This window comes from Augochlora pura, chromosome 5 (assembly GCF_028453695.1).
Source record: "Augochlora pura isolate Apur16 chromosome 5, APUR_v2.2.1, whole genome shotgun sequence".
Lineage (NCBI taxonomy): Eukaryota > Metazoa > Arthropoda > Insecta > Hymenoptera > Halictidae > Augochlora > Augochlora pura.
In genome coordinates, this window is record NC_135776.1 from 14,623,764 (window position 1) to 14,650,233 (window position 26,470).

The 26,470-nt window shown below is 44.0% G+C and overlaps 1 protein-coding gene across 1 annotated transcript in view; it reads left to right on the forward strand.

Moving 5' to 3' along the window:
• Ih (hyperpolarization activated cyclic nucleotide gated potassium channel Ih) overlaps positions 1-26,470 on the forward strand; it is a 233,206-nt gene that overhangs the window by 202,870 nt on the left and 3,866 nt on the right. The window contains exons 7-13 of the mRNA XM_078180819.1: positions 3,620-3,739; positions 9,896-10,003; positions 22,340-22,489; positions 23,499-23,717; positions 24,278-24,424; positions 24,501-24,618; positions 25,901-26,189. Coding sequence (XP_078036945.1) covers positions 3,620-3,739; positions 9,896-10,003; positions 22,340-22,489; positions 23,499-23,717; positions 24,278-24,424; positions 24,501-24,618; positions 25,901-26,189 — 1,151 coding nt within the window. The remainder of the gene's footprint in view (positions 1-3,619; positions 3,740-9,895; positions 10,004-22,339; positions 22,490-23,498; positions 23,718-24,277; positions 24,425-24,500; positions 24,619-25,900; positions 26,190-26,470) is intronic.

A 26,470-nucleotide genomic window follows, 5' to 3' on the forward strand; every position in this document is an offset into this window, starting at 1 on the left:
TTTTTATCATATTAAGCTCAGAACATCGAGCTTATTTTATAATAGACTCCGGTATCGTAAAACTGATGCTAGTTTATTACCATTAGCTTGCGCACAGTGCAGCCCCACTCGACTGCAAAGGGTTGATAAAATGATTTATCAAGAAAGTACTGATATGAATATATTATTACTTCTAATTTCTACATACTTTACGTGTGCAGTGTCGATATAAATATTTATCGGTAAAACGAGAGTATATATGGACACTTGTCGGTGATTTTAACGTGTCAGTATAAAAACAATGACAGTGAAATCCCGTCACTAATAACATTAATTGTTGTTGAAATAATTGTCAATGACTTCAAGGTGATCCTAAAAATGATTCCGAAGTTTAGATTCGATTGTTTAGATGCAGCAAATATCCAAACATTGTTCGATATTTCGGAGATCAGATTTTAACTCGGACTCGTGAAACACAGTGACGATATCGATCATTTGGATCTATACTCTCGCACGACCCTCGAAACCGTTTCAGAAGATCGCCCAATTTTACATCATGCTTTCAAAAAATTATTTCGATATTTTCAATAATATTAAAATTCGTTTTCACCGAGTTTCTTTAATCGAAAAAGGAAAATTGATGAGCTGCTACCAAATCGAGGAACGTTCGAGGGTTTCAACCCTTCATCAGCCCCGCCGCGCGATTCCCTTCGATGACGATATCAGCTATCCGAGGACACTTCTGATTCAACCAATCCACGCTGTACAGTCATGATCCTCCAATACCTATCAATATCTGCTAAAGCAGACTCTCTTCGAGCCCCAGCGATTTTTCAAATTTGCAACGTGGTCGTAACTAATCTACAGCGTAGAACGCTTTCGAATCAATCCAGGACACAATGACGCATCGGTCGCGCATTGTCAGCCCGAGATTAATGACGACGACGATGAACTAGAAACACCTCGGTTACACACCGTCCTGTAACCTACATTTAATCCATTACCGATCGTTCTGTGCGTATTGGGAGACCATGCTGGAACTGCGCTGTTAACGCGACCTAAGTATCTGATATCAGATTCGCCGGCACAATCGATGAATCAAGAGACGCGTCCTCCGCTATATAGGCTCGCCATTCATTGTAGATAATGTTCCGCAAGCCTCGAGGCTAGGTTTCGAACTGAATCGCGAATGCTGACGCAAGTGCCGTAGACAGTTCCAGGCGAACGAAATCGACGAGTTAGACTGACAGTCCTGAATATCCCTTGTTGTCTGCGCGCGGGCCCTTTGAAACGCTGAATTTCAATGACGGCTGTAGGAAGCTCGAGTGTACTTGCTTCGCTCGCAACCAAATTGTTTAGGATAATAGCAATTTTAGGACAAGTAATCTGCCGGGATCGCCGATGTCCGATATGTGGAAACACGGTCTGAACTAGTTCGAGACATAGTTCTCACAGTACTCGTGAATCCTCATGATCTTCGCAGTCTCAATGGTCCTCATGGTCTTCATAGTCTCCATGGTCCACATGGTTTTCATGGTTTCTATGGACCTCGTGGCCTCCAATGTGATCCAATGTAGGATTACGGTTCCCGTAATCCTCGCGATGCGCCTCCACTTTACATGAAAACTCAACTCCGATGACCCGTCCTTGACCTCATAGGGCACATCACTTCGCCACTGACACAAACATTCTAATCCCTAAGTTCCAAAACGGTCAACTATCAGAACACTATCTACACCGCCAATATATTCTGGCTCGTCGAATGAATTCGTAGCGCTTTTCTTTTTGTTTTCTAACGATTTGTGGATCAATTAACAAAGCGAGCGAGGTCTCTTCCAGGTCTGCAACACCGTTGTATACGCTTTTACGAATTATTTAATTTATCGTGACTTTTTAAGCTTGGAAATGGGATACCAGGAGACTGAAATCAGCATTTTGGATGTCTATTGTTCTTTGCTTTTTATCGGGACTGTTATCCCGAAGCTCATCGAATACCTGCTGTTAAGATCAAAGTTGCCTTTTCTAAGCTTTGCAAAACATTTTTATGCAATAGAGCTGCTTCAGTGGCTTTTTCTCTTCGACGAAATGCGAAGAATAGGTGTCGGAAATGCTGATTTTTGCTAGCTGTATACTCCATTTCTAAGTCTAAATATTAATGCAAAATTACGTTATTCATAAAAACGAATATAGCAGTATTATAGACCTGAAAGAGACCTTTAGCATACTCAATTTTGTTAATTAATTCGCAAGTCGTTGTAAAACGCTAAGACAAGTAAAGACTGTACGAATTTATTCGCCACCCGATAGAAGGCATTATTAATTAAGAAAAATCGCAAGGACGTTCTTCTAACGTTACACAATCGATAGAACCGATTCTGAACGAGCAATCCAAATAGTTCAGACGGTTCTATAGTTCTCTAGTAAACACAGTAAGTACCGAACGTTCGGAAACAAATATTGAACTAGACTAGCGTGATCCGAATAGTTTATGCGGGCCGAGGTAGTGGCCGCGGCTGTCTCAAGAAATATGCGAGCAGAAGAAAAATTTATGCTGCAAGAGTTGCACGCTACAGAAACGATCGCTGGGGACTTTGTTCTGGGTCAAGATGACACCGACGGCATGGAATTCCTTGATGCTAAAGAGCTTCTTTCTAAGACTTAACACTATAATGACCGGTCATTCGGCCGTAAACATTTTTATATTTTCATAACATTAAATTTGATCTATTTTATTTCATTCATTTTATTCACCGCGGCAACTATCTAATGTTTAAAAAATTGTATAATAATACCTCAATAATAGATAGCAAATTATTGGCTACCATGAGAACCGATTCACGGGCTGCCGATTGATAAAGTGTTAACGACGATCAATATAGTTAATGTCGTAGAACGTATTCTACAAGACAGTAAATTCTAGTAAGAAATTGTGTTTTGACAAGTACTTTAAATATGACAGGGTTATATAATAATAACTGGACAGTCTATATACTTGTTACATTTAGTGCATCGAAAATGAAATGGTAAAAATATATTTCAAACAGATCCGTTGTTCTATTAGTTAGAATCTTGATTGAACTTATCAAGAGGAGACACTTGTTGTTAATGTGGATTACATTAATTCATTTGGCATTATTATTAAATTCAATTATTTGGGATTTTTATTATAGTTTGCTTATTTTGTATCTAACTTGACTTCCACCAGACTTTCATCTAAATATACTTACTATATTTTAATACTTACTATATTCACTGTTAAATATTTACTAAATTTTCAACATTTGGCCTAGGTGTAAGAATCGAGTCATTCGACGCACATTAACGGATCAAAGTAACCATAACACTACCTTCAGAAAAATGGCCAAACTATCAACCCCTAACACAAGATCTGCATTTCGCTTAGTCCCGAGCTCTCAATAGTTAAAACTGCAAAAAGACCTCGAAAGATGGAATAAATCTGTTCACCGAGCAGTTTCCGTGGCCTTGGGTAACGATCGCGACACAAATTTCTCGTCCGCCGTCACGTTTCCGTGCGACTCGAAGGCAGCGATGGCCACTGCCTCCTCCGCCCTGATACACGAAAGAGGATTTCTTCGCGGTCGCGAAACACGAAAGACACAAAGAACAACACACATAATGAACAACCAAGCGTATTGCGAGAACACGTTTCCGAATGGGTTTGCAGATCCCCCTTTATCAACAGCCGGAGAGGCACTACGAGCGTCGGGCGACACCGCCCCAACCAGACCGAACCAGCAAGGTGTGCCTGCCTAGTAACCCCGAAACCAAGGCCAAATGCCCTTTCTTGATTCAAGCGTTCGTTAACTTAAAACTTAATGTTTCTACGTATAACTATGAATATATCTATATCTATATATATATGCATATGTATCCGCCATAGATACATACATTATACTCTAGATCATTACATATGTATATATATATATATGTATATATGTACAGTACTATATTGTTTTTCTGTTAAGGTTCTTGACTATCCGTTACTTAACTATAACCGTTGTTTTCGATTGATCCACTCGTTGTCGTTTGGTTTGAGACATTATCCTCTAGAGAATCGTGCTTAGTCTTGCCGTCTTATACCTGTTTCTGTTTTTCGTTTCTGTTGTTGAGTCGTCTCGGTACCGTAAACCAGAGGTATCCGTTTACTGAACGCTGTGTGCCCAAGCACCCACGACCCCACATTTAGAGCCGAACGCGAGCGCGGGCCCGACCAAGAGCTCTCCGATCGATCACACCATGTGTGCCGATCATGTGTTACCTTGTTAGACCTCGTCTGATAGCGGTCAGTGTTGCACGATCATCTAGAAAAGCGGACTGGCGAATGGCGTATAGAGGCTAGACCGTTTCTCGTTTACTGTGCGTGTGTGTGTGTGTGTGCCTTCGTGCTGCATCGTGGGAACCCTCTAACCACCCCGATCTACTTCTTCGAATCGACCAATCAAACGTCGAGAGACAAACGACAAGCTCTTGGTCGGCTCCGCCCTTAGGGTGGGTGTCCATCTGAGAATAAAAATTCTCGATGGTTGCTCTATAGTCTACCGGCTTAGTCCCAAAAGTCAATGGTTCTCGAGGTCATTGCAAGCAACTTTTTTCTTTGCAAAAATTGTCTGCGAGGCGTTGTTAACGAGGTATTAAGGAAAAACGTTGACCAATGAGAAGCGAGCTCCACTGACGCGAGGCGGTCGAGATAACGAGCGGAGATACGCCCAGTAGCGGTCATTAGCTCGGCCACCTCGCGTCAGTGACACCGGCCTCTCATTGGTCAATGTTTTCTGTTAATAACTCGTTAACTATGCCTCAGAGAACATTTTTGTAGAGGAAAAAGTTGCTCGAAGTGAGCTCAGGTATATTTTTAGGACAGTAAAGCCTCGCCATAGTATCCTACTTGGGTTTCCTTATTATAAAGCATTGTTATCCTTGCCAATTCAAAGTGAATCCAATACACAATGAATTCTGTCTCAGCAATGACTCGTCAGCCAATCAGAGAATACGTTTTATGCATCCACCCTTATATTACTGACCAGTTTCAGGCCTTTATGTGGGTACTACGGTGCACAAGACTATAGCAAATATCGAAAGTGTTACACTCAGACGAACACGCTCCTTTAGTCCCGTAGTCCAGGCAATGCCAAGTGTCACATGGATCGCAACCCGCGTCGACAGCAACGTCAAAAACAGATAGGAAGAAGAAGAAGAACCCCGTAGAACAGATAACATAAATCCATGTCGCACTGACTAGCTCCTCGAATCTTTGCGAAAGTTCGTGGGACTTGGTATATATGACATGCTCCGTCATACGTTTTTGTTTTGTGCCCGGGTCTTGAAAGTTTCAATGTTGTTAGGAGACAGTTCCATTGGCACGGCCCGCTCGTGTCGAAGACCGGCCAGATCGTGGAAAATCGGTGCCGCTTGTCTCCGTTCTTGGCCGATCGCTCGCGGACAGCGCATGTATGGGAACCGGATCGATAGCGAGCCGATCGCGAGTTACCGCGGCGGAGTTCTGCATATGATAGAGGGTCGTGCATGTAACTGTTCTGATCGCGGCGAGGACCGGCGCGGCGTCATTCGCGTCCGGAGCAGGGGCACGCGGCGATGATTAAGAACGGAGAATCCTCGGGCCGAGTCCGAAAAGAAGCGAAAAGATAATGAGCAGCTCGGAAAAGAGAAATGGACCGACGGGGGGGGGGGGGGGGGGGTGGGGAACAAAGGGGCGGGGACAAGGGGGGGGCCGGCCGAGGCGGTGGTATTCGACACGACGCGACGCCGTGCGGCTGCTCTACAGACGAGAAAGTTGGTTGGACTGATCGTAGGTCTGCTTGTGAGTGTTAGGTGTATATTAACCCTATTTGCCCGAATCTTTTGGCGATGTGCCCGTGTTCAGTGTGTGCTCCCATTTTTGTTCGAACCGCCGCGCCAATCTCTCCCGACTCTCTCCCCTGGAACGAGAGAAGACGTTTCTCGACTCCGCCACCGGTGCTTGCTGCTCCATGTTGTTAATTAGCTGCCTGATTTTTCCGTTCAACGACACACGACCTCGGTGACTCTTTCGTTGCAGTTTCCCCTCCCCTGTTTGCGCCCCTTCAACCCAGCCCCTAACCTCTGTTCTTTGTTTGTCACCCCCTTTTCTCCGTTTGTCTGATCTTTGCGAGTTCGGCGAGGAACAACGGTATTGTACATAATAAATATACACACATAGACGCAGACACGTTGTCGGCTTAGAGTTCCTCCTGATATAGATCGTAGAAGAGCCGTCCGTTTGTATCGCGGTTGCTCCTTCGCCTGTGGTTCTTTCTGCTCGTTGGAATGCTGTAGCGCGAGCGAACCTCGATTTAGCGCGCACGCGTCCAGGACACCGAGGGACGATTTCTCGAGCGTGATCCATCGATCGATCGCGGAGCCTCCGAGCCCCGCGACTCGGCTGACGATCTAACACCTCTCCGACGCATACTCGCGCCCTAAAGAGATCTCAGGGCGCGATCGATCGAAGCCGTCGCGGGGAAACGATGAAAGCCCCGAAAGCCCCACCCGCGCGTCGAAAACTCGCGCGAGCCGATTTTCGATCGCGAGACACGCCCCGGACGAGCTCGTCGCGTCCCTGGGATTTACGAGTTACCGATCGCGAGTGTCCAGCCCCCGGAAGATCGCGAGCCAAAGCGATCTCTCGTGCAAACACGTCTCGCACTTCGCCACGGCGAAATGGCTGGCGGGGATGCGGGCCAGCGATCGCACGCGCGAGCGATTCGATCGGCAACGATGCAACGATCTTTATCCCATCGAGCATCGTTCCATTCCTCTGCATTCGATGGACAAACAGCCGCGTGACTTCGAGTTCTGTGCAAGAGAGAACAGAGGTGTTCCGTCCGCGCGTTACCTTCCTTGCGAATTTCTGTGTCCCCCCTCCCGTTAAGCAGGAAACGTTCTGGCAAACGACACCGGCACGAGAGCTTAACACGTTTTTCTTACAGTTCGAACTCTGACCATTCCAACACAACAGGTTGCAAAAAGAGAGGAAAAGCGGAGCGAGTAGTCTGTCGATAAATCGTAAGCGCTTTCACTTCGCCGAGGCGTCTAAATTTTAGCGCGAACGGGCCCGCGGGCCTTAATTTATGGGACACGAAGGCTACGGAACAGGCTGTATCACCGGTTCACTGAGAATTCGATGTTACGTTCCATGCGACGACCACGCGCAACAAAGAATGTCGCACGTTTCCGTCGCTCGGCGGCCAGGCTACCGAGCAGAATCGCGATACCCGACGGGACTCGAGGAGAGAGGATAGAAAAGCATTACTTCTCTGCGAAAGAGAGCTCCGATCCAAGAGCGGACCCTAACGAGTCTCGTTCGACAATACTCTTTTCAGTTTCATCGTTTCCCTGTTCTCACCCTCCATTCAGAGCTTTCGTTTCTTTCCAAGACGAACGTTTCGGACACTTTTTTATTTCCACCGGAAGTTCTCGCCGAGTCCAGCCATCGCTTGCTCAAAGAGTCGGTCGGAGGCCGTGGGCATCGGTCGCGGTGGAAAATCGGTGGAAAAGCTAGCGAGTGAAAACTGATACTCTGTCTCTATCTCTTTCTCTCTTTCCATTTATCTATTTCTATCTATCGCTCTTTCTCTCTCACTCTCTCTCAATTTACAGTGTGTCCCGAAAGTCACTCGCAGTCAAATGAGAGGTCTCTGAAGTCATTTCAAGTGACTTTTTCCTTTGTAAAAATTTTCTACGCGGTTTTATTTACGGGTTATTAACGAAAAATAGTGGCCAATGAGAAGCAAGCTTCGGGGTTGAGTCAACGAGTAGATGATGCCAAGCTCGGCTCATTGGTTTGGGTACCTCCCGTTAGCTGATCTCGCCTTTCGTTTGTCAGGGTTTTTTGTTAATAATTAGTTAACGGCGCCTTGGAGAAAATTCTTGTAAAGGGAAAAGTTACATTAAATGATCTCAGGAACCTTTCATTTTATTGTGAGTGACTGTTGGGACACCCTGTATCTATCTATCTGTCTATCCCTCGCTCTTTCTTTCTCTCAATCTATCTCTGAATCTATCTACCTATGTATCTCTATCTTTCTCTTCCTCTATCTCTATCTACTACTCTCTCTCTCTCTCTCTCTCACTCTCTCTCTCTCTCACTCTCTCTCTCTCTCTCTCGATTGTTCATCGGAGCTGATTGACCCGCTGAATCGATCTCTCGAGCCTTTATACGAGCTTGACAAGAGACTGCGGCTTCACGCTTGGCGCGACTGCTGCAACGAAAAGCTTGACCTGAACGAATGGCTTCTTGATTTCTTACTTCTCAACTCACGAACCATCAACTATTCTTCTTACATTATGTATTTGTTCGATCGATTACATTATTGTTATGACTATGATCCTTATGCGCTGTTCGACGGTGAATTTTGCGCAAGAAATCTGTTCGCCGCTCGCACACCAATTACGCCAACCCATTGTCATCGCGTCTAGCACTCGGGTGAAAAGAAACTCCGTTGGTGAATCGATGATGACGTACACACGTAAATCTCTCTCTTTCTCTCTCTCTCTCACTCTCTCTCTTTTTCTCTACATACATATATATGTATACGTATCTACACGTATAACGACCTATGTACACATGTATACAACATTATATTATATACATGGACGAACGAACGATCGAAACGAACACGAAGCACCACGGACACCATCACAGAACGGATTTCTTTTATGATTTTCATTTCACGTTTGTCTCCTTTGTTTTTTCGTCGTTTACTCTCGATTAACGTGTCCGCGCCACGCACGAGAGAACCGCAGCGTCCTCGAACAGAAGAAGACGAGCCCCGGTGCCCGGTCGGTCCCATGATCGATCCTCGGATAGATCCGGTCTGGGGACGGAAGCATACACGCAACGAACGACGAGCGGAGGGGAAGTGGCCCGGAGGGGAGAAGCCGAGAAAAGTCGAGACGGAAAGGAAACGAGGGAAACGGAGAAAAGAAAGGAGAACGGACGGGATCGCAGTTTCGGAAAGCGTACGCGGCCGGGGATCCGTTTGATCCTCCCGTCCTTTTTAGGAAGCAAACATGTGGGGGAGAGATCCTTCTCGCCGTGTGCGCCACACCACTCTACGCCCCCGATAGCGCGCGTGTGTCTCTTTCTCTCTATCTTTATCTTTCTCTTTATCTCTCGCTCTTTCTCTCTCTCATTCTCTCTTGTCTGTCTTTATATTTCTCTCTTTGTCTCTCACTTTCTTGCACTCTCTTATCTATCTCTTTCTCTCTCGCGCGGAACTTTCTGCTCGACGAGAGAACGGAAAAAGCGAACAAAGAACGAACAAGAACGAACTAAAGATGCGAAATAAAGAAAGGAAGAACGAAGGGAACTTCACGACGAAAATCCTGTCGCCTTACACCAGATCTGCTCCTACTGTCTTCTCTTTCCTTCTGTCGTCTCTGTTTTTCTTTTTGTCTACCGACACTTCTACGTAACACACACTACTGTCGACTAATCGAACCCCCCCGACCACCATTTTATCTTTATTTCTCACCATTCTCTCTCTCTCTCTCTCTCTCTCTCTCTCTCGCTCTCTATCTCTCTGTCTATATCTAATATTTCTTCTACCTTCTCTCTGTTTTCTTACGTTCTCTTCCGTTTTTTTTTTTAGTCAATCTCTATCTCTCCTCTGTCTCTTCTCTGTTCTCTATCTTCTTGGTCTCTTTTCTCTATCTCTGTTTCTTTTTTCTCTTCGCTATCTTTACTTTCTTCTCTATCTATATATATCTGACTCTTTCTCTTTTTCTTCCTCTTTCTCTCTCTCTCTCTCTCTCTCTCTTTCTAAAAACTGTCTCTCAGTTCTCTATTACGAATCTCTTGATAACCTGACCCTTTTCTTACTACGTCTTGCTATGTCCCGCTTTCTTTTGTTTCTAGATATTGCAGAACCTACAAAAAAAACGCACTGAGCGGAGGGGGCGCCTAAGTTCTGACAATATGAGTAAAAAGAAGTCCGGTTTCAGCAAAAGCGACCTTATTTTTAAGGTAACCCGCCCGAACGAACGCGCGAGAGCCCGCGTCCACGGGGTCCGCGGTGTTTCACGGGAACCGTGGGACCCGCCTCGGGACCATTTACCGGTCCTGCTTTCCCGAGACCCGAACGACGGACGCCGACCTCTCTCGAACCTGCGTGCCGTTCTCCCGTTTCTGGTCGAGACTCGAGAACCGCGAGAGAGACGAGAAACCTCGCCATCGCCGATCGCACTCGGAAGAAACGAGCGAACATTGTAGAAAGATCCGTCCGCGTGCGACGATGCCGCCCACGGCACGTGTGTCGAGGGCTCGGAATAACGCCTGCGAAAACGAACGAGAACGTAACACGAGTGTGCGAGCTGTCAGCACGAAACATGGCCGAGCCGGCCCCGAGAACTATGATCGTGTGATAGAACGATTTCGAGTCGGAGGGGAGGACGAACGGCGGTTAGAAAGAGTCCAGAAACGGTCCGTCGATGTCGGGCTCTCGGAAACCGGAAGCGGCGGTCCGGGGAACGATGGACGCAGGGGCTGTACGCTGATTGGCTCGTTGGTTTATTACAAACATTCGCTTCTACTTTCCGCCGCATTATACATTACATATATACCCGCAGCAATAGGCTATGCTTCTATACATTCACCATCGGCACCCGCCTAGCGATGAGAAAGTACCAAAAAGGTGTGTTCTTCTTTTTTTCGTTATGTGTCACACGTTGATATATGTATACATATGTGCGTATATAGCACGCGTATCGTACCATATAGGTATATATAATACTTTAGCAGTATATGTAGTACTATGTTAGTATATACAATACTATATTAGTATATATATATATACACTATATCAGTATATATAATACCGTATTAGTATATGTAATACTATATTAGTATATACAATACTATATTATAAGTATATAAAATACTATATAAGTATACATATGCATATATATGTACATATATCCGTTAGAGAAATGATCATCCCTGGAAACGAAACGGATCAAGCGCCACGCTCGCAACAAAGTGGGAGCTGACTTCTGACCCCCCCCTTCATGGCTGTAGCTTCACTAGCCCTTGATTCGAGACAGAAAAAAGATATAGTTTGCTCGAGAAACGAGCTTCCAGAGAGACTCTAGTGTACCTCTGCCCCCTGTGCGTTTCGCAAAGACAAAGAAGAGAAACAGAATAACGGTGTCGAAAGGATAGAATAGAATCACGGTTACGAGAGCCTATGTCACGATCAAAGAGGAGACGACACGTGTATCGAGCTTATTAACGTCTACTTACCGCGGATCCCACCTCTCTCTTTCTCTTTCTTTCTGTCTCTTTCTCTCTATTTCTCTGGCTACTCTGATTTACCGTTTACGTATGATTTCACCTCTCCTGTCGCGGGTACCATTCGTTCGACCTTGAATAGAACCCTACCTGATGACATCCTGACTCCACCGCCACGATTCTCCGACCCTAATTCCGCCAGCTAGATACCGCCCTTAGGACGTGTCCCTTTCCTCGAACTACGTCCTCCAGTTGCCCTAGTTACCGACCAGCCAGAAAAGAGACACGAATTGTGTGATTTATATACGACCGGATCCGGCGTACCGGACGTAACAGGCGGCCGCGTTCCGTAACCAGCCCACTGTCCACGCACTATCTCTCTCGAAAATGCTTTTTTGATCGCTAGACGGTGTGCACGATCCTTTGGTAAACGAGCGCACGTTGATTGGGCGTCCCTTCTCTGTCGCTTTGTTGCAAATCGCGCGCACTGTGCCGCTGCGGGCGATGGGCGCTCGACCCCTCAGTCTCACGCCATTTTGTGTTGTCCGTGGAGTCCGTGTCGCTTTGGATGTTGGTAGAATACTTTGTGTTGCAGGCTCTAGACTAAAGGCGGACGCGTCGAACGGGCCCCGGAGAACTATCCCCGGCTCTGCCGAGTGTCGACGCGATACTGTAGTAGACAGGCTACCGCCGCCTTAGCTCCTCTCAAACGAGAGTCTCGCAGGACACTGTGTGCTGCTCCGGTCTCCCCGAATTCGGCAGAGATTCGGTCTAAAGCCCCTTTGATCGTCCTTCCCGTTTCTCATCAACTCTCGTCAGCGTTTCAGGCGGGCCTGCGATCACAGTTTTACTGTCTCGATGTCCCGGAAACGCTGACGGCCGCGAAATTTTCGATTAGATGCGCTCGGTGTACCTGCGCGAGATTTGACAGTAGAACTACTTGATCATTCTGTTACGTTCGTTGACGACGTTCGCGTTCGAGAAACTTTCTTGTTCAAAAGCACGTGCTGCTGTTTACGCGACGGGGATCTCACCTGTTCCGCGTAGGCTTTGTCGTACAAGCGAAAGAGTATAAACGATGACGGCGTGTTTTATTCGAGTGGAAAGCGACGCGTTCGTTCTGCCAAATTATACTCTTTTATCCGTCCAGAGCGGCGACGTCTTAGTGCTCGGTAGTTCTAGTGTTAACGTCGCAGTGTTCATGCCTACGATCGGGAGAAGTACGATCGTATTAGGCTGTACCAAAAGTCTCCAACCAATCCGCGCGCTGTGAAATCTGATCTGAGCAAGCTGACGAATAGCTCGGCCAAGTAAATAACAATTCGCGAAAAACGATGCGTTGCCCAGGAACGAGAGAACTTTTGAGACAACCTAATAGACGAGAAAGAAAGATCAGTCGGAAGCGTAGAATAACGTACGTTCGCGCGAGGCTTTGTTTTCGAGGAAATCGAGTCTCCGAACTCTCGGGGTGCATGCGTGCAGTTAGTGTGTAGAAGAAGTAGAAATGGTAAGTCATTGTCAGACACACGTAAGCCATCACAACTCGACCCTTGCATGGCGGACGCTTTCACGACAGCCATAAACTTCACGTACTTCTGCGAGATCATCCTCTTACCGTACTCGACATCGATCAATTCGGCAGCCAGGGAATCGGAATATCGATTTAGCTCGCTAAATCGCGGGTCGTAACGGACCCGAGCCTCCGCATCCCAGAATTAGTATCGGGCGTGCGTCTACGAGCTTGTCTACGCTATTTTCTTGAAAACGGAGCTTCGCGTGACATTTTCATCGTCCTCCTTCGCGCCATAAATACCCGAATCGATGAATCACCGTCGCAAATTATCCCGAAAATTACCGCGAACGATAACCTCGTTAATTCCGACATTATTGGCTTGAAATCTCGGAAGCGTTCGACGTACTATTTAATTCCCATCTCGCGCGACGTTGCGCGAAGCGCAGACCAATCTCCATTAAAAAAAAATTACCTTCTTTCCGTCCGCAATGTTACCATGAGAGACATCAAAGAACCGACAACGTTGCCTCTCATGAATATTAATCCCAAAAAGCATCGCAGCCGCGTTGCTTGCGCCACCGATCATCGGCGAAGCCCGAGCACAATCCGCCACGAAATTGCTAATCAAAATCCTCGGAAACGAACGCTGCGAGCTGAGCACGTGGCGATCACGTGACAAAAAAGAACGACGACCAAAAGAACGACCGAAGAGGTTAACATTCAAAGCGCCACCGGATTCGCGTGTCAGTCATTTCCGTGCGGGATGCCGTCGAGCCCATCGCCCGCCATCATCGTGGAAAACCCGCCGTCCGGAGAGAACCCTTCCCCGTTCCCGCGCGACACCCCCCCTCTCCCCTCGATCAGCCCCTCGATCATCGGCGTGTTCGAGGCGCATCGCTGTTCTTTTCCTAGATGAGTAAAACGAAAACGGAAATGAAACGAACCTAGAAAGGAAACGGAATAACAATTAGGCCGCAGTGTATGAGAGTAGAGAGCTCGCTACCAGACCCCCACCCCCCGCCACTCTACGAACGACGTTCACCCTACCTCTCGCCTGCCTCCTTTTCCACGCCCGTTCAGCCGCTGTTGCTTCTCGGCCAAGAAAATGCAACCCCTTTACGCGATACTGGCTGGCTATCTTTGTGTGGCTGCAAGCAGGCGCAGAAAAACAGAAAAGACCGTGCAGAACGATAGCGAGAGGAAGCGGTGGCTTGCTTCGTTGCTTAGAGCCTGGCTTTTTCGCCGCTTGATGATTGTTTGACTTGGCAGCTGGCGTTCTTTTTTACGTTCTCTCTCTATCTCTCTATCTATCTATTTCTCTCTCTCTCTCTCTCTCTCTCTCTCTCTCTCTCTATCTCTTTAAATATATTTCTCTATCTCACTATTTCTCCATTTATCTCTCTATATATATTTCTCTCTTCTCTTCTACTTTTCCATCTCTGTCTATCTCTATATTTGTTTATTTATCCCTCTATCTCTCTATCTCTCCACCCCCTATCTCTCAACGTTTCTGTCTCCATCAATCCGTCCGCCAAACCCCCCGTGTCCCGTCAACTCTTTATTTCGATATATTTTTCCATGCTCGATTCTCGAAAAAGGAAAAACCGTATTCCCAGCGATTCTGTACTCGATCTCTCGTTTTTTCGTCAGTTCTCATTCGGTGCTCCCTCATTTGCGTCGACTTTTTCCGTTCTTTGTTGAAACGTCCGCGGGAGTCAGCCGAGCGCAAACCGCCACGCCGTGCTGCGGAACACGAGTCCGGTCGAAGAGTCCACCGGGCGATCGGCGTACTCGTTCACGTTCGTTTCTTTTTGGTTTTCCGTTCCACGCCCGTGCGTTCATCTCGCTCAGCTCTCCACCTCGCTGACCCCCCCCCCCCCCCTCCCCCCGTTCACCAGCCTTTTTTCGTTTCCTCCGTCGCAGACACGCCGCCCCGCTTACTTTGCGCGAGTCATCCCGAAGCACAGGCATCGAAACGCGCGCCGCTCCGTAATTGCACATACTTTCCGTCGGACGCCATAAACAGTTGCCGGACATTGTTCATTAGTTCGGTTTTCTCGTAACCGTGGAGAGCCCCCGTTCGGATTGCCGAGAACCGCTTTCGTCATTTTCAGCGGACTTGCGACTGTCAGCGGAACAGAAGGTTCGACGTTCTGTTGACCGTACATGTGCATTGCGTATCATTCCTTTGTTTGCCTCTCATTCTATTTCTGTCTACCTCTCTCTCTCTCTTTCTTTCATCTATCTTTCTCTCTCTTTGCCTCTATTTCTCTCTTTCTCTATTTCTCCATCTCTCGCTCTCTCTCTCTCTCTCTCTCTCTTTTATCTATCTATCTCTCTGCCTTCCTCTCTCTCTCTCTATCTCTGTCTCTCTCTCTAGTTATCTTTCGGTTGTTTTCGTTTTTTCGTCGTTTCGTTTTCCGTTTCTGAATGATTCAAACCATGCGTATGCATATCCACTATGCGCGCGCTCCCATGCGTGAAAAATAAACCACGTGCCATTCTCGATCGCGCGCCCAACAAACCAAACCAAGTAAAACCATCATCATCGACTATTGAACGTAGCGCTGTGTGGCGGGCGCGCGCGCGCGCCCGTGTATGTGTACCGCATGACGATGTTTGTTAGTTTGTTCGTTCTATTCTTGTTTACCTATTTTTTTTGTGACCTTTTTGTTGGTTCGTTTGGTTATTAATTGCCAGGTAATGTATTGAAACTAGTTGTGGTCTAGCAGTAAGTTTAATCATCGCCCTCAGTAACCCCCAGAATACCCGACCACCCCCCCCTCTCTATCTCTCTCTCTCTCTTTATATATATATATATCTCGTCAATCTATCAACAACCAAGCCTCTGAACCAGCCCCAGTAACGTTTAAGTGAACCCAGTAAGTTGTCCAGTAGGCGCCAGAAGCAAAAACACCTACGACTCGTTTTTCTCTCAGCCATCGACACCATCATTGTCGCGGAGACGTCGCGCGATCTCATTTTGCGTTTTATTAATCGTCGGTTTCAGCGCACTGCGCGCGCATCGCTCGAATTTGTTCCGATCGAAATCGAATGACGATCAGCTCGAGGGGATCCGTCGGACCCCTTACGCCACCTGTTTCTCTCTCTATATAATAATTTATATAATATTATACATATTTCTCTCTCTCTCTCTCTCTCTCTCCCTATATACATTATATATATTGATATGTCTGTCTACTGTTGTAGATTTATTAATCTCTCCCTAATACGTCTTTTTCTTTCGAGGCCGCTTTTATCGGATCGAGAGAAATCCGCAGCCCCGCAGGACTCGATCGTCGCCATTTGATTTCGAGATCCGTCGGACACCGGGACGCCCGATACTCTGAAAAAAGAACACGCCGGAATTAAACGGCGTTGCAACGCCGGCCCAGAGATCACTGATTGCATTGATACGCTACCAGCGCGGCGATCGCGGACTGCGATCGCGATCGAATCGCCCTCGCGATGCAGATAATTACTGTCCGCGTGTTTCGCGCAGCTGCAGTCGTTGTAATCGCAGGATAGAATTCTACTGCGTTTGGTCAGCGTTTTCAAATAATCGTTATGTCCGGCTATGGGATCTTGTTGCGTGTTGATTTTGATCGTCGAGTGTCCTGTTTGCTGGACGTTTGACATCGCGGTGGACTCGTCTGGGAATATTTTGTGTTAAATGTTGGAGAAATTAGTTGTTTTTGGCAGATTGTGGGTTGAACGAATAGGAGAAATATTTGTATTAATTAATGGGGGAACGAAGAGGGAGGGTGAGTATAATTGTTGGGTGGAAAATATGCTAGCTCGGGCTTCAATTGCTTCAATTATAGTTTCTACAGAGCATTGTAAGGTTTTATACGGGATTTGTATCGATAATTTGTATTGATGAGTTTATATAGCATTGATTGCTAGTTACAGGATGGACAGTGTCAAGCAGAACGATCGTTTTGGTATACCCTATTTTTTGCTGTACCTTATAGAGTGAAAAGATCTCAAAGAAATTATACTAATTACTAATACACTGATTACTAATTTTGAATTTAAATTGAACGATATTACTCTCTTATAATACTTTGACCATAGATCTGTATTCAATGATTATACTATCAAAATGTTTTATACAAAAACGGAGCTAAAAAATAATTAATGCAGCCGTGATAATTGCGTCATGTTACATTAAAGTATTAATAAATCCTTATCTATGAATTAGAAACTTGTAGAGACTGAAATGATTATCAATTAATAGTACATTTAAAATAGAATTGTAGCAGCTTTTACGACTGCTTCTAGTACATTTAATATATAATATATATTTATAAAGAGAAACACGGTCGCCATGTTGTATTTCGAATAATTTTTTCACGCTTCGTTTCTGTATAAATATTTTCCAACATGAATAAAACACAAAGTATGTCAGGTATAGATTTGTCTTTTATACGTTCGAACAAACGTTGGAAAAAAGACAAATGTCTGTTTAATTCTTTTCAAAGTCCTGTATAAAAGGATTTACATAAACGTCCGCAGTCTACTCGTCACGTTTTATGACATTGCAGCAATAATACAGGAAGTTGCTTAGACGAGCGATGCGGAACTTCCGCAACTTCAGGAACTTCAGTGTGTAAAGCGTAACGGCGAGCATGCGGGCGACATATTGTTTAAAGCGATGATCTTGTCAGCAAACTAAAATGGCGGATATCGTGCTTCCTCCGCGATAAAAAGTCTAATAGCGTATTTCCCTCGGAACGATCCTTCTGCTGGACTCTGTTTTTTATTTCTCTTCTTTATTATTATGAGCATATGAAACTATGACAAGTTTATTTAGCCACACGGTAGAAAATACAAATATAAGTGCAGATAATTTTATAATAGTCACTGAACACAAAAGAAAGTATAGAATTTTCGAATCGCAATTTTTGAAGAAGCAGGAAATGAAAAGGCAATCTTTAACCCTTTGCACTCTAAGTGATTTTACGTTTAAATCTAGTATAATTTCTCTATATTATATTATTATAATAATATTTCGTATTTTATAAGATTTGTTAATTTTGTTTTATTTTATAAAACACTTACACTTTCGAGAGTCTTTTGAATAGAAAGAACATTGATAATAAATTTTCCATCTATCAAAAAACATACTTATTAGTTATTACTACTAAGTAATGCTATACAAAATATATATATATATATCAAATAATAAATATATATGTCAATATATATCAAACAAGAGAAAGTTGGAAATAATTACACTGTTCAAATAACATTTAACATAACATCGTATCGATATAAATTTCGTACGACAAAAATTGCTATCATGCAAAGAGTGCAAAGGGTTGACATAAAAATCGCAAACATGCAACCTACCTTTCCATACATTAGCAAACGAGCAAACAAGCATCGCAAGAATATAAACCGCCCATCACAACTCGTAAAAGTAACAACAAAGAGGGTCCAACCATAACGCAGCGTCCGATAATTCACCACCCTGGGGATGGACGATTAACGCGTCGAATTAGGAGTGGTGGAGTCCGTTCGACTCGACGGAGCGTCTCAATGCAATCAGACGGTGGCGAACCGATCGGCCAAGTTCGGCCGGCGGAAATGAAACTACAATAAGAACGATAACGCTACCGTGGGCCCTGATCGTAGAGTATCGGGCCGGACGCGGCTCAAATTGGAAAACTCGCCGAGATTGCTCGCGGATTACCGTGGTCGGAGATCGTTCCCGCGATCGCGCTTCCTCCGGCGCGCGTTTCCAACATGGCAAAACAACGGGCGACGATACCGCGCGGACGTTGTGCTGTACATACCCACGATATACGCGCATATCATCGAACCACCTGATACCGATCCTTAGATACTCTAGCCCACCCCTCCCGGATCGATTGGAGAGCGCAGCGGACACCGCCGGACGAGGAGCCGAATTCGAGTGCAGGCCGGCCAATTGCCCGCTGACTCTTTATTTCTAGGTCGTTGGATTCCTGGGGAACGATTACGGAACTTACGGATCAAACGAGTAACGCCCCGGATTAGCGCGACGTCGACCTACGACGCTGAAGAGCGTCGCGGATCGGATTACCGTGTCTCGTCACCGTCGTTCCTTTTAGCGCAGACTTTGTCGCGAAAACGTTTCGTCTAATGCGCTGTGTTCGGATCAGAAAGCTAAGTTCGCTTTTGCTTTCGGATACAGTTTTGTAAATTAAACATTTTGGTAATTGACAATAGTCCGTTATATGCGCACCAAACACAATCTAAAACCACTGCTCAAGGATAACGTAAAGACCAACAAAATCAAGGACCTATTAAAATTTCTGACAGATACAGGCTTAATAAACAAAATATAAGGTCTATTTAAATAGAAGGTCGCTAATAGCTTTGCAACTGATGCGACGTAAAACCTCTAAGAAAAAAGAAAAAAAATAGTTCGTTTGTTTCTGAGGATTTAGAGACTTTGCTGAAATTAAGTTCTATAGAAATATAAATATTGAAATAATCTGATATTTTTGGAAAAGGGACACTTTCGACGTAAATGGATTATATTACAATTAATTTTAAAAACATTCAATTTTATTATTAATTCATTCATTATTCGATATTAATTATATCAGCGTCGTCGAGTGGTTTACTATCTTTTCTTACGTCAACAGATTTAACAAGAAGGAACAGAGAAATGTCTTATTAATAGCATATAATAAAAGTAGCCATAGCAATACAATTCTACTTGACGTAATATCACTTAAATAAACGAAAAGAATGATACAAATTACAAAGTTTTCAGAAGGAGTATTTCCTACGTCAAAATTTAAATGGTACGGAAAAGTTAACAATTTATATTACTCCCTCAATCGATGGAGAGAGACTCGGGTACAAGCGACTGACCTAAATGGGCTGAGAACGGAGACCAAAGGCGTCGAATAAAAGAAAGGTGACGAGACCGGGCGTGAAATCCCCGCGGTAATCCGAGGTTTATTGCGTTCTCGCAAGAATTGCAACGCGATAGGAAGAAATATTCCGCGGCGAGTTGAAGCATCGCCCGCGAAACGATTCCGCGAGGCCGGCTCGCGCGGTACGCGCGCGAAAGAAAAACGCGGCGGGGTCGGCTCGATCCGCGATTTCTGAATTTCAAATCGCCTCCGGCAGAGATCCAGCGCGGTCGAATTGCATGAATAATTCGGTAAACGTGTGCTGCGTCGAAATTTCAAAGTCATTTGCGTGTGTCGGGCGAGTTGGGGGAGGGAGGGACGGAGCTGAAAAAAAGGAACGAGATCGCGCCGGTTTCGTTCCATTCTTGTTAATGAATCTTTAATCGGCCCGTCGATCGGTCTCAATAAATCTCCCGTTGACGCGTTCAATTAGTTCCGTCAGCGACCGGAGACAACGCTCGCGCGGAGCAGAAATTACCGAGTCCGCTTCGGAAATCTGTCGACCGTAAGAATTTTGAACCGCGCCACGAGATTCCCCGACTCGCCGACGGGGAATTCTACCGGCGAATTCTGCCGCGGCGATTCGAATCTGTCCGAGTAATTTTTCCCCTTCGAATCTCGTCCGGAGCGAAATTCAATTTGGAAACCCCGCCTTGACGGAACCCGGGACGGCCGCTCTATTAAAAATGGACCGGCCACTTGAACGGCAAAGTGTTTCTCTTTCCCTGGGCTTCCAACGATCTGAATTGTTAACGAGAAGAGCTCGCCGGAAAAAAAGCCTGCCGCGCGCGCACGAAACGCTGCTCGTAATTATGGGGCGTGCTTCTCCGAGCACTCCCCGACAGCCAAATCATAGCGAACGAACGCTGGAAATAATTGGCAAGAGGTAGCACGTGTTGAACAATCTTCTCACTTCAAATGAAACTTCCACTGTTTCAAATTCGAATCGCCGGAAGGATTTTGAAAACTGCTTACGAAAGTCGATCTTACGATTCGGTGTTTTTCTTCGAAAAATGTTTATTTGTAATCGATGGACGGAATTCTAGAATCAATTTCGGATATGTATATAACGCGTGAAATGATTAATTTGTGATTACTTGACAGAGATTATTTCGTAAGAATCGAATAACTTTCCTGGTTCAACTTTACGTAATAAAAATGACGAAAGTTTAGACAAGTTTAGTATTGTTAATTTTATAAAATAAGATATGCCATAGATACTTTTAGGGTTCGCGTTAAATATTAAAGCTTGTGAAACGGGAGAATCTGTCTCTGCAATAAGTATAATCCTCGCGCGAGATGAAAGCGCCTTCTTCCCCCTCCTACTAGGTGCTTTACTGTCGCCATTTTGTGTCGCGGCGCCGCAGCCAGCAAGAGGGGGAGAACATAAAGCAAAAGGCGCCTTATTCTCGCGCTGGGACTGTAGCGTCCACCTCAAAACTGTGGCTATTAAACGAGGAACTAGAGTTGGATGCGCAACGAGAAAGATTACGAGCAGTATCGTGTCGCGGTACTGTTATTTATAGTTAGACCAGAGATCGCCGAATGGTCCTCGTCGAAGTGACTCCTGCGTTCTCCAGCTTCTATAACCTAGAAACGGACTTAGATTCCCATATCGTGCTTATGGCGCACTGTTCAGCCGAACAGTTTGCAATCCGATTAACTGCAACGGTCGGATATGGCGTGCTGCAGTTTGTTTAGACGCCCGGAGAGATTCTGAACAGGTCCGGCCTATAAGCGGGTCTGCGAATCTTGGCCAGCAGTGCAAATGATTGATACATACGTGTACGTGTACGCGCGTGCACGCATTATACATTCATATATGTATAGGCTCGCCTCAATACGGTCCGCACGCATGTACACGTCCGCGTACATTATATCGTATACACTTATTTTTGTTTCTTCTGTTAGAGCATTCGTAGAGTAATCATTATTATAAACGTTTTTTAGGTTATATTGACTTGTTCTTTTGTGTGCCACGTGATGCGTATTTTCTAATGTAGCATGCTTTTTTGGACTGAGAACTGAAACCCGGAAGTATGAACAGCGAAGACTACTTAGGAGAGATAATACACTGAACTTGCTCCCGTTCAGACGCCAACCGTCGTCCGACACTGTCCTGATCCAGACTGTGCCGTTGCACTTTCATGACTTCTATTTCAATGATCTATATTTCAATCACCTATATTTCAATGATTCGTATTACAAAGATTTGTATTTCGAAAATCTGTATATCGAAGATTTGTATTTCGATAACTTACGTTTCGATAATCTGTATTTCAATGATTCGTATTTCGATGATCTGTAATTTCGATGACGTGTATTTCGATGATTCCTGTTTCGACGTTTTGTACATTAATATACGGTGTAGAGAAATAATGGACGACAGAGTTCGGTCTGGACCGCGGAGCATCAGGTAGTTTACTTGGTATTTGACTCAGATTTTCGATAATAATTACTAAGATAGTTTTGACAATGTATTCAGTGAATTAATATTTGGACGCGTTTTTGTACAACACTCGCTTTATTTGCTGTACACTACGCAACCGGAGCTTTGGATAACGAGAGAAGTTTTTTGACCGGAGTGTGAACAACGCGCCCGCCACGGCTGGCATGAGAGTAAACCTTTGTCGTTGTTGTTGGCAGTTCCTGAATATGGCATCGGTGTTCATGCGGATTTTTAACCTGATTTGCATGATGCTCCTAATCGGCCACTGGAGTGGCTGCCTGCAATTCCTGGTTCCTATGCTCCAAGGGTTTCCTAGTAACTCGTGGGTGGCCATTAATGAGTTGCAAGTGAGTATCACACCTTCGTAGACCGACAGAGCGATGGACCTATGTAAGTCTTTAGTTTAAGAGACGCGCGTACACGGGTGAACGGGCACCGACTCTGTAAACAATCGTTCGTTCGACGCGTGCAGGTGCGAATTGGCCGGCTAATAAAAAGATTACACGCGAGGCCGACCAATATTTGCGCGGGTTAAACTCGAACGTGGAAGTTGAATGACTCTGCGCGTAGAAAGCGTCGTTGCTTTATTTAGCACCTGCGAAACTATAGAGTCGGATGTATTTTTATATTAGTGTAGCATTGCTTAAATAACAATAATAAACGTGAATAAACATTTAACGTCTAATTTCTAGAATTGTGCAAGCAGAAAGTCTGTTAGTTTTTCTAAAGTATAAAGTCTGTCTTTTGTACTAATTCTTGTCTTCATATTGCGTCAATTATATTGTCGTTTCTAACCCCTTTGCACTGTAATAGTAGGAAAGGTTTGCAATACAAATTTCATAGATATTATTAGATTAGAATTTATATCTGCATTGAGAATTTGATTCTAAATTTAATTAATAAAAATTTAGGAATTAAAGTAAATGGAAGTATGCAGAAAATAAAACAGGAAAATTCTTCAAATTAAACCTAACGAAGCATGCATTATTTTATTAAAATCATAAGACTGAATTCAATTAAATCTTAATTATAATCTGTACTGGAATTGAGTAATTTTTTCAATTATTTCCCAAGAAGAACTGCCTACAATCTCAACAATTTCAAAAGAAAGAAAGAAGAGTGGAAGGGGTTGAACAAAGGCATAACCTTAAGTTATAAAAATAGAGAAATCGAACTAGCGAAACGGCTTTCTGCAGAAACAATTGTCTCTATCAGGTGGTGAATAATATTAAAGATATTATTTTCAATGTAAAATCGTCGGAGCGATAGTAACAGGAAAGTTGGAACACGACGCGCAAGTATAGCTCGGACAGCGACCGTTTCCGCTGACATAATGTTCCATTTCCATTTTTCCAGGACTCATTCTGGCTGGAACAATACTCATGGGCCCTTTTCAAAGCTATGTCGCACATGCTCTGCATAGGATACGGAAGGTTTCCACCGCAGTCCTTGACCGACATGTGGCTCACTATGCTCAGTATGATCAGCGGTGCTACCTGTTATGCACTTTTCCTTGGACATGCGACGAATCTCATTCAATCTCTCGATTCCTCGAGAAGACAATACCGCGAGAAGGTAACCGATTTAGAATATATTTTCCGGCAAATAATATTAATATTAATGTGTTATATATATTATGTTATACGCCATCATATTATATATTATTATAGTCCATATTATATATTATTATGGTCTATATTATATATTATTATGGTCTACATTATATATTATTATAGTCTATATTACAGTATAATATAAATAATAATATATAATTTAACGTTATACTATTGATAATATCTAAGATATCTAGCTTGAATCAAATGGGTCTGCCGACTAATAGCCCTTCGCACTCGAAGCCATTCTACCTGTGAATCTAAAATCATTTTTCTAACACATAATATTCTCATTTTACGACTCGTTTCAACAGTTTCATTTTCAATAATCTTTTCAGTTCTAAACTCTGTTACTATAAAAATTATTGAAAAATAATATTTAAAAGAATTTTAGCATCGAAGTTAGAGAATACTTTGGAAAAACTTCAGTGCCGTCTCACAGTTACCAGTCGATTGCGAAGGGTTCATAAGTAACAATAACGTATCCAGGAGCTCCGATTAATCATTGTGTGCTTGAACCAGGTGAAACAAGTAGAGGAATACATGGCCTACCGGAAGTTACCACGGGAAATGAGACAGAGGATCACGGAGTACTTCGAGCACCGTTACCAAGGCAAATTCTTCGACGAGGAATTGATCCTTGGAGAGTTGTCCGAGAAACTGAGAGAAGTACGCCGGAAGAGTGCCGCAGGCTGGCCGGCACGGGCCGATCCCTTTTAACCTCTGTCCTCTCTGTCGTTTTCAGGACGTGATCAACTACAATTGCAGATCGTTGGTCGCGTCGGTGCCCTTCTTCGCCAATGCCGATTCGAACTTTGTCTCAGACGTGGTCACTAAGCTGAGATACGAAGTCTTCCAACCAGGTACTCGTCAGCCGACTAATCCGAAAGAATCCCGCGCGATCACGGGCCCGATCACAGGGAACGTGTTTAATTGCATCTGATTAAGAAGTCCTGCCAGAGGATGGGTCCGTGTAATGGTTTCTTAAGTGAGCTAAATTGCGGCTGCGTAAAAAACCAACCGCGCGGTCTAAAAACCGAATCGTGAGTCACCTACGTTGATCTTCGATGGTGATCCATCGTTCGGCTCTTCGAAAATCAAATCGATGGTGTTCAATTGCTTTTATTGGGAATTTAAGAGTTTGTTACTCTTTTTTACAATTAATTGTCTCGAGGTGACCTCTTCAGGGATACAGACACGTATCTGGTTTTATTAAAATTATAATTATTGCAAGCGCAAGAAACAGGCTAAGAAACTGTTCACTATACAAATTCAACAATCTCATCGAATGAAATAAAATTAATTAAATTAGTAAAGTGAAAAGAAAGAAAGTTAAATAGATTTTTTCTTACTATAAAAATTTATCATCCCTGAAGGGGTTAATGTACCAGGGTAGAAGTGTTTTTGTTTCCTGAATCGCATACAAGAGTCGGAAAAATGTTTTTAATCAAATTCCGCCGTCGGCAACGATATGATATATATAATATATGATTATATATATAATTGTAGTCTGTAATTATTTATTATTATGATCAGACTATAATTATAGTCCGGGGAACATGGTTTGACTAAAATAAATGAAGTATTAATAATTGCTTCAGAGAGGTACAGCAGTATTGGTTTGAATACTGGGTTCATTCGTGACCTGAATATTGCATGACTACTTTATGTTGTTACTTTGTACTATTATTTAATATTTATACTACTATATACAACTACTAATAATAATATGGTAATATTATAAGCCTAAATAATAATACTAATATTAATATTGGTAGACATCTACACCATTTACTAACATCTACTATATCTTAGTAAATATTAGCAGATACAGCAAATATTAATAACTATTATAAATATTAATACATACTAGCCTAACTATTAATAACAAATAATATTTATAACCATAAATATTATAAACTACTAATATCAATAAACATTAGAAAACACAATCATTCCTGATACAAGAAAAAAATCACACAGATAAATAATTGCCCGCGGGACATTGCAAACGGCCAACATAGCTTTAAAAAGTCTCGATGTTGCCCTACCCTTTCGACCGAATTAACATTGACCGAAAGGTGTTCGAGAAATTGTTGTTCGTAATGGAACACCGAATGACGATCGAGTGATCTCGTGTTTCAGGTGATATTATCATCAAGGAAGGTACGATCGGCTCGAAAATGTACTTCATACAGGAAGGCATAGTCGATATCGTAATGGCGAACGGCGAAGTCGCGACCTCGCTGTCAGACGGCTCATATTTTGGCGAGATTTGCTTGCTGACGAACGCGAGGAGAGTGGCCTCGGTCCGCGCGGAGACCTACTGCAATCTCTTCAGCCTCTCGGTGGATCATTTCAACGCCGTATTGGACCAGTATCCGCTAATGCGCAGAACGATGGAAAGCGTTGCCGCCGAGAGGTATAAGCTTTGGTTAGGTTTGTTCTATCGAGTTGGTGTGCTACTAGATGTCAATCATCACTCCCACCTCCATGTTGATTTTTTTGAACATTGTGTACTGTCCGACAAGTCGAATCTCAATCATACTTATTGTCCGAACATCATGTCGCTTCTCTTTAACATATTATTCAATTATTGATTTCCATTATCTTCTCTGTCTTTCTATCTGTATGCGCTGATTTGGACTCGATTGTGCTTCTTTTACATAACACATTTACACGACACTAAACTTTGGCGCGTATACAGCTCTACCA